Source organism: Carassius auratus, chromosome 31 (assembly GCF_003368295.1).
Source record: "Carassius auratus strain Wakin chromosome 31, ASM336829v1, whole genome shotgun sequence".
Classification (NCBI taxonomy): Eukaryota; Metazoa; Chordata; class Actinopteri; order Cypriniformes; family Cyprinidae; genus Carassius; species Carassius auratus.
Genome location: NC_039273.1, coordinates 20,401,471 through 20,414,076, shown reverse-complemented (window position 1 = coordinate 20,414,076; position 12,606 = coordinate 20,401,471). Strand labels below are relative to the sequence as shown.

General features: G+C 38.9%; 2 protein-coding genes across 2 annotated transcripts; both read left to right on the top strand.

Annotated features, from left to right (window-relative positions):
- Positions 1-1,533: 1,533 nt before the first annotated feature.
- LOC113050774 (uncharacterized) lies at positions 1,534-6,393 on the top strand. The gene is made up of 3 exons (XM_026214065.1): positions 1,534-3,030; positions 4,167-4,619; positions 5,044-6,393. Exons 1-3 carry the CDS (start codon positions 2,790-2,792, stop codon positions 6,303-6,305), a joined length of 1,956 nt encoding a protein of 651 aa, XP_026069850.1. The 5' UTR covers positions 1,534-2,789; the 3' UTR covers positions 6,306-6,393.
- A 2,557-nt stretch (positions 6,394-8,950) lies between these two features.
- LOC113050772 (aspartyl aminopeptidase-like) lies at positions 8,951-11,079 on the top strand. The gene is given in 5 exon segments (XM_026214064.1): positions 8,951-9,035; positions 9,350-9,438; positions 9,795-9,992; positions 10,157-10,281; positions 10,374-11,079. Coding segments are annotated over 5 exon segments (615 nt in total). The 5' UTR covers positions 8,951-8,953; the 3' UTR covers positions 10,495-11,079.
- The last annotated feature ends 1,527 nt before the right edge of the window (positions 11,080-12,606 follow it).

The following is a 12,606-nucleotide window of genomic DNA, read 5'->3' as shown; positions in this document are numbered from 1 at the left end:
AGAAAGTACTGGACAAATGTAGGAAGGTGTTAAATGGTATGAGGTGTTTGGTGGGAAGTGAGGGGGGGGCTGCAGAATAGCACTGAAAGCAATTTATTGTAGATTAATTAGATCAGTTCTGGATTATGGTTGTGTGGTGTATGGATCAACATCAAGCACATTATTCAAAAAAGTTACTACAGTTATATCCAGATTTACACAGATGCATCAAAGAGTTTATTGGATAGGATAGGAGTAGCGTTTATTGCTCCAGAGTTTAATATTACAATAGTGACGTGGATTAGCGATAATGTATCAGTATACACAGGACAAATGCTAGCTATTCTGTTAGCAGTACAGTGGATAGAGGAAATAAGACCATTGAGAGTTATTATTTGTTCAGATTCATCTTCATCATTAATCAATCTACAGAGCAGTCACTCAGACAGCAGGGCAGATTATTTGTTTGAAATACAACAAACATTATATAGAATTCAAATGATGGGCATTGTAGTTATATTTTTGAGGGTGCCAGCACATATAGGAATCATAGGAAATGAAATGGCAGACAAGGCTGCAAAGGAGGCCACAAAAAGAGAATACGTCGATGTGACAGTTATAATTTTTCTATATATTTATTATTATATAAGTATTATAAGTATTATATATTATCATGGTATTAAGATTTAAATACGATCAGCATGATATACAGATAGGTGTACTATGAACATACTATACAGATGGATTATGTAAAAGTGTATGTACCCTAAAGGCAGAACTATGAACATAATTTACCCTATTGCAATGCAGTAAAGTGCATATAAAATATTTGAGTGTGCAAATTGATTATTCAGTGTTTCTGGATGAACAGACAGTAGTGCAAGTAATAAATTTACTGTTTTTTGCTTGTTGTAAATAAATAAATCAGTCAGATGTAGAGATGAGGAGGGGTGAGGAGTCTGTCTGTGTGGTGTGTGTGTTTGTGGGGGGGGGGGTGTCAAAGGGCAGAGTTCAGCAAGGGACAGCTGTAGGGAAAAAGCTGTTCTGCTTGTCCTTGTCAAGAAGTGGTGTCCCTGTGATGCGTTGGCCAGTTTTCACCACCATCTGCAGTGCCTTGCGGTCAGCCACTTAGCAGTTCCCATACCAGACTGTGATGCAACTGGTCAGGATGCTCTCGATCGCACACCAGTAAAAGTTCATCAGGTTGGCTGAAGACAACTGGTTCTCCTTCAGTGTCCTGAGGAAGAAGAGGTGATGGTGAGCCTTCTTGACAGGCTGGAGGAGTTTGTGGATCCAGGACAGGTCCTCTGAGATGGTGGTCCCAGGAACTTGAAGCTGGAGACACGTTTAACATCCATCCCGTTAATGTGGATGGGGTCATGCGTCCACCTTAGAATGGAAAATAATTAATTTTGATTTAGAAATTCTTATTAAAAAAAAACCTCAAGAAATAAGTGCTATGGAATCGTTTTTCATTATCTTAGAATAATTAATATGATTGAGAAGATTTGAGACTTTTTTTGGGGGGGGGGGGGGGGGGGGGGTTAAATGAGTAGTAGTAATTCAGACCTACACTTTTACAGGAGAGTTACTAGCAATTATGGTAGCAATTAATAAAATAAATTAAATGGGTTTTAGTAAAACTTTAATATGCTCAGATTCAAGTTTGGCCTTGATGTGCCTGGAAGCTCAGAAATCAGATACTAGACAAGATATTGTTTTGGAAATCCTACAGATTTTGTTCATGATGCAATAGGAAAATAAGATTTTTAGAAGTTTTTATGGGTTCCGGCACATACTGGAGTAGCAGGAAATGAAGCAGCAGACAAGTTAGCAAAACAGGCTATGGCAAAAGAAACTATAGATATGGAAATTAAATATAGCAAATTAGAAATCAAATCAATAATTAAAAGGGAGATAAATAACAATTGCCAAATGTACTGGGACAATGAGGAAAAGGGTAGACATTTAGATTCAATGCAACCAGTGGTAGGTAGAGGAAGGAAGTCAAGTGGAAAAAGGAAGAAAGACTTCATTATTTCTAGATTAAGATTGGGACACACAGGACTTAATTCAACAATGCAAATAATAGGGAAACATCATACAGGTTTGTGTGAATGGTGTGGAATAAGAGAAACAGTGGAGCATGTACTAATTAAGTGTAATAAATATTCAGAGGAAAGAAGTAAGCTAAGAGAAGAACTGCAGATGGAAGGTAATCAGCAATTAACATTAAGGATAATTTTAAATTCAGTAGAAGGGGGCAGGTTAATAATAAAGTTTTTAAGAAGAACCAATTTGATCCATAGAATATAGAAGGGTTATAAATGTATACAATTTGTTTAATACAGTTAAATTATTATACTACTATCAATTATTCATTTTTTTTTTTCATATATATGTAACAGCATCCCTCTCTGGAATGAGATGGACTTTGCCGTAGATGGAGGAGCTGAACACGCAGCAACATTGAAAGCACGAGTCCTGATCGTTCTGGTAGTGGTGATCTAGTCTAGTGTATTTTGTCTCTGATCTATTACCCACAGTAGATGGCGGTAATGCTCTTTTTTAGAATGCGAACCGCCAAATAAGCACAAAGAAGAAGAAGAAGAAGAAGACGAAGAAGATTTACACTCCATACCAGTTGGTGGCGGTAACGCACCTTTTCGTTGTGTGCCAACCGCCAAGAAAAACTCCAGAAAGAAGGAGGAGGACCATAGACATATGTCTATGAGGAGGAACACTACACAGTGTTTAGACGTACTACCTATGAGCCGTGTGTCTTAATTTTATTAATTTCAATTTCAACCATGGTAAGCCGGTGCTGTATTGTGGGGTGTAAGAGCGCAACACATAATCGCAAAGGGGAAAAACTTGAAAATGGATTAACTTTCCACCGCTTTCCTGCTTGGAGACGCGACCACGGAGAACAAGTATCCCAGATTACAAAGAGTCGTCGGCTCGCTTGGGTCGCGGCTGTAAAACGTAGAAACATTACATTCCACAGTATCCCGACGTCGATGAGAGTGTGTTCCCTGCATTTTCATTCTGGTAAGTAAAATACGGTGTACGATTTGCTGACAGCAAATATTCCTGCTACACATCTGCTGCATTAACTAAGCGAGTTGTGAAGCTAAGGTTAGGTCTAACGTGACTTTGCTTACATATTGGCGTGAAATTGTGCTCTCACAACAACCACGCTTAAAAAAGCCCAACATTACGCTAAGTTTGCTTTCAAATAAGCAAAACGATGCTTTGAAAACATCTGTTTCGCTGGAAGGCCAAGGGGGTAGCAACAGGACAATAGTAAAGAGACAGGTCCGATGGAAGGTCTAACGGGATATTTTACAGGAAAATACTAAAATACTGAGACTCCAATGACTTATAGCTTCGGAACTGAAGTGTAGGCGCTCACAAAACAAACAAGGTAGCCGAAGATATCTGTAATGCAAAAGTGAGGCAGCAAGTTCGTTGTCGTCGGTGCTCCACACTTTGTTGGGAATTTCATATGGTCCCAAACCGTTAATAGTGCCGATTTTGTCCACACATCGGTCCCTTGCAATCCTTATGTAGCGTATCCCTGTAAATCCCACAACTTTTTTCGCGATTTTAACATATTTTTTCTTTTTCCCAACTCTGCTTCTTCTCGTTCGAATTGCAGTATGTTTACATTCGCGAGGTCATCAACATGGCCGCCACGTCCCAGAATGCAACGCGGCGCCCAAAACGGCGTTCCAAACTTTTATACATAAGTGAAAGTAAGATTATATATTTATAATATTCTGCAAGGACGCGTGGAATTAATCAAAATGTATATAAAGGCTTTAATAATGTTAAATGTTGAAATAATAAATGTTATTCTTTTGTAAATGTATCATGGTTTAACTCCCCACAGAAATATTATGCAGCGGAAGAAAAAAAAATCAACATTGATCAGAACCATTGTTACTAATTAATCATAACTGAGCACCAAATCAGCATATTATAATGTTTTTTGAAGGATAACTGAAGTAATTAAGACCAAAGTAATTCAGCTTTACCATAAAAAGATATACAATTATTTTACATTGTAATAATAATTAGTCACTTGTGTAAAATAAATAAAGAAAAAAAATCTTGACAATTTCAAACGAGCTAGTTTGTCTAATCAAAGAAATTTCTGTTTTTTTTTTTTTTCTCTTAATCAGGCAAACCAGCCTATGAAATGTATGAGTGTCATCCTGACTGGGCACCAACATTACATCTTGGGCACACAGATGTTAAAGCAGTGAATCCTGAGCGGTATAAACGTAGGACAAGGAGGAAACAAGGTCTCAAACAGAACACTGCTGCACCTGCAACATCACCAGATCTGCCTGACATAATAGTGGAGATAGATGATGTACCCCTGGTTAAAGAAGAACCACTGGATGAAGATGCACCACCAGATGAAGTTTCACAGAGGTTACAGATGGATGAGGCTGCACCAAAGGATGAACTTGTAGAACAGAAGGAATGTAGTTTCTGTGACTATAGTCCAGAAGCTGACCCGCCGGGGCCTGATGAAGATATCGAGCAACCCGTCATGGTCCCGACGGTCCTAGACCACGACTACTACGGGGCTTGGGCGCCGCGTTCCAAACTTTTATACATAAGTGAAAGTAAGATTATATATTTATAATATTCTGTAAGGACGCGTGGAATTAATCAAAATGTATATAAAGGCTTTAATAATGTTAAATGATGAAATAAATGTTATTCTTTTGTAAATGTATCATGGTTTAACTCTCCACAGAAATATTATGCAGCGGGAAAAAAAAAAATCAACATTGATCAGAACCATTGTTACTAATTAATCATAACTGAGCACCAAATCAGCATATTATAATGTTTTTTGAAGGATAACTGAAGTAATTGAGACCAAAGTAATTCAGCTTTACCATAACAAGATATACAATTATTTTACATTGTAATAATAATTAGTCACTTGTGTAAAATAAATAAAGAAATAAAAACTCTTGATAATTTCAAATGAGCTAGTTTGTCTAATCAAAGAAATTTCTTTCTTTTTTTTCTCTTAATCAGGCAAACCAGCCTATGAAATGTATGAGTGTCATCCTGACTGGGCACCATCATTACATCTTGGGCACACAGATGTTAAAGCAGTGAATCCTGAGCGGTATAACCGTAGGACAAAGAGAAAGCAAGGTCTCAAACAGAACACTGCTGCACCTGCAACATCACCAGATCTGCCTGACCTAATATTGGAGATAGATGATGTACCCTTGGTTAAAGAAGAACCACCAGATGCAGATGAAGTTTCACAGAGGTTACAGATGGATGAGGCTGCACCAAAGGATGAACTTGTAGAACAGAAGGAATGTAGTTTCTGTGACTGTAGACGTGCTGAAATGAACCACTTATTAGAGGAGAACAGGTTACTGAAGGAAGAGCTCTCCAAAAAGACGATCTCTGAGGATTATTTGGGAGATGATGAGAAGGTCGAGTACTACACTGGACTGCCGTGTTTAGCTGTTCTGATGGGTGTGCTGACGAAGCTTCTTCCCTGCCTGAAACAGACACGATGCAAACTATCGCCTTTTCAGATGCTCTTCCTAACTCTGATGCGCCTGAGGCTGAATCTGCCAATTCAGCACGTTGCACATCTCTTCTGCATAGATCAAAAGACTGTGTCCACAACGTTCAGAGACACCATAGGTGCCTTGTTTACCCACCTCAGCCCTTTGGTGCACTGGCCAGAGAGACATTGCCTGAAGGGTGGCATATTACAACAGTTTGTAGAAGTTTTTGGGAATCATGTTGCGGTTATTGTGGACTGCTTTGAAATGAACACTGAGAGAGCATCAAAAGAGAATTCTATAGCACAGACATCTTCACAAAAGCACACACTGAAGTATCTCATTGGCTTTACTCCACGTGGAGCTACTGCTTTCGTTTCTAAAGGGTGGGAAGGGGGTTTCAGTGACAAGGATGTGATTGAGAGTAGTGGCCTTCTTGATAAGCTATTGCCTGGAGACTTAGTGCTGGTGGATCGTGGATCTGACACCGGGGACGTCGTTGGACTAATGTGTGCAGAAGTGGAAAATCAAAAGCTGGTTCCAAAAGATGAGGTGGAGACACGTAAGATAGCTCACCTCAGGGTCCATTTGAAGAGGGTGATCGGATGTGTGCGCACAAAGTACACCATGTTAAGTGAGGCCGTACCAGTGAGCATGATAGCCCCATGTGAAGATGATGGAATGATATTCCTTGACAAGGTTGTGACTGTGTGCTGTGCCCTTACTAATATGTGCCCCAGTGTTATGAAACTGGAAAACATGACATAAACTGTACATACAACAAAATAAACGAGAACTGCTTACACTTTATTATCGTCTCTCATACCACATTACTATAATAAATGATGAAAAATTACTACAGTTCTGTATTTTTTCTTTTTTTGTAAATTCTGAAGTAAATGTGTAGAGTTCACAATAATAATAATAATAAAATACAAGTAAAAGTGGCAGTGTAACCAAGTACAGACAACAGAGATAAAAAAGGAAATAAGTTAAAATGCAGAATGTACAGTGAAAAACTACTGCACTGAAAAGGTCATCTATGTCGACTTGCTGCAACACTGATGACGATGATCATACCTTCTAGCCTTGAGGAACAGTCAAGACCTGATCACCAAATCACCTTGGCTCTCTGATTAACTTTTCAAAGTGTACTTTGTTTTCTTTGTCTTAGAGAGATACTCTCTCAGTCAGCTTCTACTGTTAAAAAACTTATTTTGTGAAAACAAAAGAGTAAAAGACGTGAGAGCAAAGCTATTGAATAATACCTGAACTGGTTGTCATAAATGGGGATATTGTTCTGCTTAAAATGTCAAGGATTGCATGGAAACATAATGTCATTTGAAATTTTTACCCTGACATTAACTTTTGACTAAAGCTAAAATTAATGGTACATTAATGTCAAAAGGTTTCTTGCATGAAGATGTAAAATAACGGAAAGAAACACTTAACTCTAATGTAGAAGTAGAAAACTTTATACTAATTTGCATGTTGTTCCTAACTATGAGTGGTGTAGGTTTTAGCTTTCTGGACATTTGTTTTTTAATCTTAATGTTTAAGTAGTTGTTTATTGTATTTTACACATTTAAACATTTCATAGAAATATGATAAAATACAATATATTAATATAATATACAATATAATCATAGCAATATAATAATGCACTTTTGTTTTAAAAAGTATAAGACCTCCAACCACTAGAGGGCCTTCTTCTGCTACCACTACATCAAATCCCCATAGCTTCCTCCATTCTTGCCTTGAATGTTGAAGTCTACTTCTTCATATAACTAAAATGGACAGTTTATCTAGATTAATATACCCAGCTTACTCCCTTCCAATAGCACCCCATATAGTTAAAACTATCAACAAACTAATCTTTGATTTCATATGGCGGAATAAATGTCATTATATAGCCAGCAGGATTTAATTTGAATTTATGAGGATGGTGGTGGTAATGCAATGGATTTTGATTGTATTAATGGCATGTTGAAAATTAGATGGCTAAAAAACTATATTCAAAATAAAAATTCATTGTGGTATTATATTCCCAATCAGATTTTTGAAAAGGTAGGCGGCATTAGTTTTCTTCTCCAATGTGATTTTGATTTTAAGAAACTTCCTATGAAACTTTCAGATTTTCATCAACAGGTCCTTCTGTATTGGAAACTAATATTCAAGCATAACTTCACACCACACAATACACCAATTTGGAATGATAGGTATATTTTGGTTAATAGAAAATCTCTTTTTATTTCTGAATGGTTCTCTAAAGGTGTCTGGGCTATTGCCCACTTCATGGATATGGAAGGAAATGTTTTACAACTTATTGAATTCTGTGACAAATTTCAAATAAGTTGTACCCAAAAGAAGTTTAAACAGATTGTGAAAGCTCTCCCAATATCACTTGTAGCTATAATTAAGCAGGATTTAATATTGCAGTTTAAAATTATAAATAGGATTTATCCAACTAATGATTTCTTAGAATGGAGATCAATAGATGTAGGAAACTGTAACTTCTGTGAAAATGAACCTGAAGATTTGGATCATCTTTTCTGGTTGTGTGAAGTTGTACAAATGTTTTGGTGGACCTTCAACAATTGTTCGTCTCTAAAGGAATTCAAATGATGAATCTAACAATTAATGATATAAAATTTGGTGTTTTTCGAAATGATTTTGGCATTAACAATGTAATTTTGCTAAGCAAACATTTGATACAGAAATGAGTTGAAACTTTTTATAACTCTTTATTATGGATTAATAACAAGAAGGCAGTGAAACTAGCTTCTTTTATAAACAAACTTATTGAATAATTGCCCTTTTGATTCATTTTCTTTTGATTATGTGAATGCCATCTTTATCATATGGCCCATGCCCCATGTTCTTCTGTTCTTTTATGTATTTATTTTCTAAGATGTGCACTGTAGAATTGTTGTAAGATTTTCACATGGTACCTGATTTTTTTGTATTTGCTTTGTCAATTAAAAAAAAAAAAAAAAAAAAAAAAACACTTCTTGAGGGTAGGGATGCTTGACAGGTAACTTTAACAGTGCTTTGACTAGTGCAGAGAATTGTGTAGTCTTTTTCGTCTAGTACGTGACTTGGGGATTTCCGGTATTCTGCCAGGATTGTTCTATGGTTTTGTAGGTTTCGATTGTGTGTGTGTGTGTGTGTGTGTTTATTTGTGTTTATTTTCATTTGTATTCTATGTCGTTTCACAAATATTCTCGTCATGTGCTTTAGTTTACTAAAGCATGATTAAAAAAAATCTCAGAAACAAGAAAACAGCTGGTTTCACGATTACAGTCACGATTACAGTAGTTGATATGAAAAAGTATCCGTGCATGTGACTTGCTGCTTCCTCTGTTTGTACTTACATTTGTTGTTTATTGTATTTGTGTTTTACACATTCTTTCATCATGAAAAGCTCAAAAGAAGCTGTTCAGGCTGCTGCCAAAGAGTTTCTTAATTTTGTCAATAAGGGAGTTTCACCTTACCATGGTAAGAATGACATGATATTGAAATGTTGTATATTTAATGACAATATAAATTGCATTGAAATGCATAAATTCTATTCTTCCTATAGTTTGAGCTACGCTTTGTCAATACAGATTAACGAGCTTTACAATCTTATGGGTCTGGGACAGCTCCTGATATGGACCGTAGATCTTGATCTATACTTTGAAAGAAATTTATTTCCCAGGTTTTGTAATGTCAGTGTGATGTAAGCATTGTACTGAAACATGCATGAGTTTAATTGTATGCACACTTACAATTTGTATATCTAACATTTACTTTCCTTCTTTGTCTCGCAGTGGTGGAGGAGTGTAAATCTCGCCTGCTAAAGGCTGGTTTTACTGAGCTTAACGAGGCTGAGCATTGGGACATTAAACCTGCCTGTAAGGTGTGTGTGTGTGTGTGTCCTGTTCTTTAATCTTAAATTATAATTATACATTTTCTAAAATATATATTTTTTGCTTTAAATTCAATATGTTGATGAGTTTGTTTCTTCATCAGAGCAGATTTGGAGAAATTTAGCATTACATGACTTGCTCATGAACTATTTCTTTAATAAACTACTACAGCTGGGGGAAAGACTTTTAAAGGTGCATATTAAATAACAAACAATAACAATAATCATAAAATATTTTTTGCCATATTTAGCTTAGTCTGTTATTTCTATATAAAATGAGAAACAACTCAGTGTTGCTAATATTAAATATATTTTCACAATATCCACTGTAATTGTTTTCTTTCCAGTATTTTGTAACCAGGAATTACTTCACTATTATTGCTTTTGCTGTCATTTGAAATTTCTTGAGATTGTGTGTTTAGGTGAAGCCATGCTCTAAGACAAAGTTGGGCTTCTTGCAGATAGGAGTGGAGTGTTATGGAGGAGGAATCTGGAACACTTGGTTTGATCGTGACCTGACCATCGCAGGTTGTGTAATGGTTAAGGTATGCCTCTGTTATGTGTCATACACAAATTTAAAACATACCCAGGTTCCTCTGAATCCTTTATTGTCGATGATCTTGTATATGAATGTATGAATTATATATGAATAACAGTTCGTTTTTTGTTTTTATGTACCAGAGTTGTCGGTTTGTATATTTTCGTACAGAGCGAAAGCAAGCTGGTGCAGCGTCTGGTTCATGTTCCCCATCCCATCCTCAGGATCCCCCATCTGGCCATTCACCTGCAGAGAGAAATTAATGACTCCTTTGGACCTAACAAGGAAAATCACCTGTAAGCACTTATTTATACATGGGAAAGAACAGATGGAGGTATGTGACACGTGGATTTGTTTTTGCATCTATCTGTATTTTTGTCTGTTGTAGAGCACCTTTGCTGGCCACTTCCATCATGGAGGAGCTGGAAACAGGATCTGCTTCCTGTGGTGATGCCTGTAATGCAACATCCGTTGTAAGATCACACAAATTAATGGTTGTACAGGTGTAGAACAAAAGTTGAAGTATGTGCTTTCTGTGGAACCAAATGATAATTAGTAATGGTGCATTTATCAGGAAATTTTTGGCTGATACCAAAAAACAAAATTTTTACACTATGATCATCATCTAATATTGATCTGATGTTTTACAAAGTCCATCATACTACGTCTTATTCTGCAACATTATGCATCACACTGTAAAATAGGGATGCACCAATATTGTTGAATACAATTTTAAGATAAAAGGATAGTTCACTCACAAAATGTTGTCATCGTTTACTCACCCTCATGTCGTTCATCTTCGAAACCGAAAATAAGAAATAATATAAAAATCTAATTTTAAGTTTCATTAAGTTCACAAAGAAAGTTTCGTAAAAGTAATTCAAATGAATTCAACAATTTACTCCAAGTCTTCTTAAGAGACATGATTGCTTTATATGATGAACAGATTTATTTTGGGCTTTTGTTCACAAATAAACTTTGATCAGCGCACATAAGAACAAACCTCATATGTTCTTGAAGGAAAACCTCATTGTGTTACGGATCACTCGGAGACAGAGGAGTAACAGATGAGTAAGATGTTTATTTAAAGACACAAGCAGATGAGCAGGTAGTGAGGGGTGGATGAGGGATTGGGATCCGTGCCGGGATGGAGGTGAACGCACACACACACGTTCTTCGGGACCATATCCTTCCCAGCCCACTAAGTATTCCAGCTGACCACCATGCCGCCGGGAGTCCAGGATGTCCTTGACCGAGTAGGCTGCACCGTCATCTAGGAGGAGAGGAGGGGGGGCTTCCATCTTGCCAGGTTCTGTGGAGGGAAGAACAGGAGGATGGTGAGGTTTAAGGAGTGATACATGGAAGGTTGGGTGAATCCGGTACTCAGGGGGGAGTTGAAGCTTGTAGGTGACCGGATTGATCTGCTGGGTGATGGTGAATGGGCCAATGAATCTGGGACTGAGCTTGCGGCAGGGCAGACACAGGCGGATGTCCTGGGTAGACAGCCAGACCTTCTGACCGGGTTGGTACTGGGGGGCCTCGGAACGGCGAAGGTCGGCCGTCGTCCTGCGTCTACGGAGCGCCCGTTGCAGTTGGTGATGGGCAGCGTCCCAGACCCTCTCGCTCTCCCGGAACCAATAGTCGACCGCGGGAACATCAGAGGGCTCTCCAGACCAGGGGCATAGAGGTGGTTGGTAGCCGAGTACGCACTGGAAGGGTGTGAGGCTGGTGGTGGGTTGACGGAGGGAGTTCTGTGCTTACTCGGCCCACCCCAGGAATTGGTTCCAGGAGTTCTGGTGGCCATGACAGAAGCTAAGGAGGAAGCTTCTGATCTCCTGGACCTTTCTTTCCGTCTGCCCGAGGACAGGCTGACGGCCACACCTAGGAGGGAGTGAAACGCTCTCCATACCCGGGAGATGAACTGGGGCCATGTTGGGCCACCAGAAGCGTTCCCGTAGCAATGAGAGGGTTCCATTGACCCCCGGGTGACCAGTGCCAGGTGATGTATGGGTGGAGTGAATGAGAGGAGTGCGCTGTGTCCTAGGGATATATCGGAGACCTGGTGGGCAACCCGGCGGAGTGTTGTTGTGGGCCTCGGCTGGAGGGAGAGTTTCTGCAGACCAGGAGATAGGGGCGACTATGATCTTGTCCGGAAGGATGAGTTCGGAGTCTTCCGACTTTTCTTCGGGTGCATAACATCTGGACAGAGCATCTGGACAGAGCATCTGCCTTTATATTCTTAGCCCCAGGGCGGTAGGTGATGGTAAACTGGAAGCGGGTGAAGAATAGCGCCCAACGGGCTTGTCTCGGATTGAGTCTCTTGGCTGCTCTGAGGTATTCCAGATTTTTGTGGTCTGTGAGTACTTGAAAAGGGTGTTTGGCTCCCCCCAGCCAATGTCTCCACTCCTCCAGGGCGAGCTTGATGGCTAGTAGCTCCCTATTGCCAATGTCATAATTGACCTCCGCCGGGTTGAGTTTCCGGGAGAAGAAGGTGCATGGATGGAGGCGGCTGGGTGTCCCCTGCTGCTGGGATAAGACCGCTCCCACTCCGGTGGTAGAGGCGTCCACTTCCACGACGAATGGTAATTCTGGATCTGGATGTATGAGGAGTGGGGCGGTCG

What these genes read in the sequence shown, in the direction of transcription:
- LOC113050774 (XM_026214065.1), top strand. Translation starts at nt 2,790, where the DNA reads ATGGTAAGCCGGTGCTGTATTGTGGGGTGTAAGAGCGCAACACATAAT. An exon ending in TTCCCTGCATTTTCATTCTG is followed by an intron (nt 3,031 to 4,166) that starts GTAAGTAAAATA and finishes TCTCTTAATCAG; the next exon opens with GCAAACCAGCCTATGAAATG. An exon ending in ACTTTTATACATAAGTGAAA is followed by an intron (nt 4,620 to 5,043) that starts GTAAGATTATAT and finishes TCTCTTAATCAG; the next exon opens with GCAAACCAGCCTATGAAATG.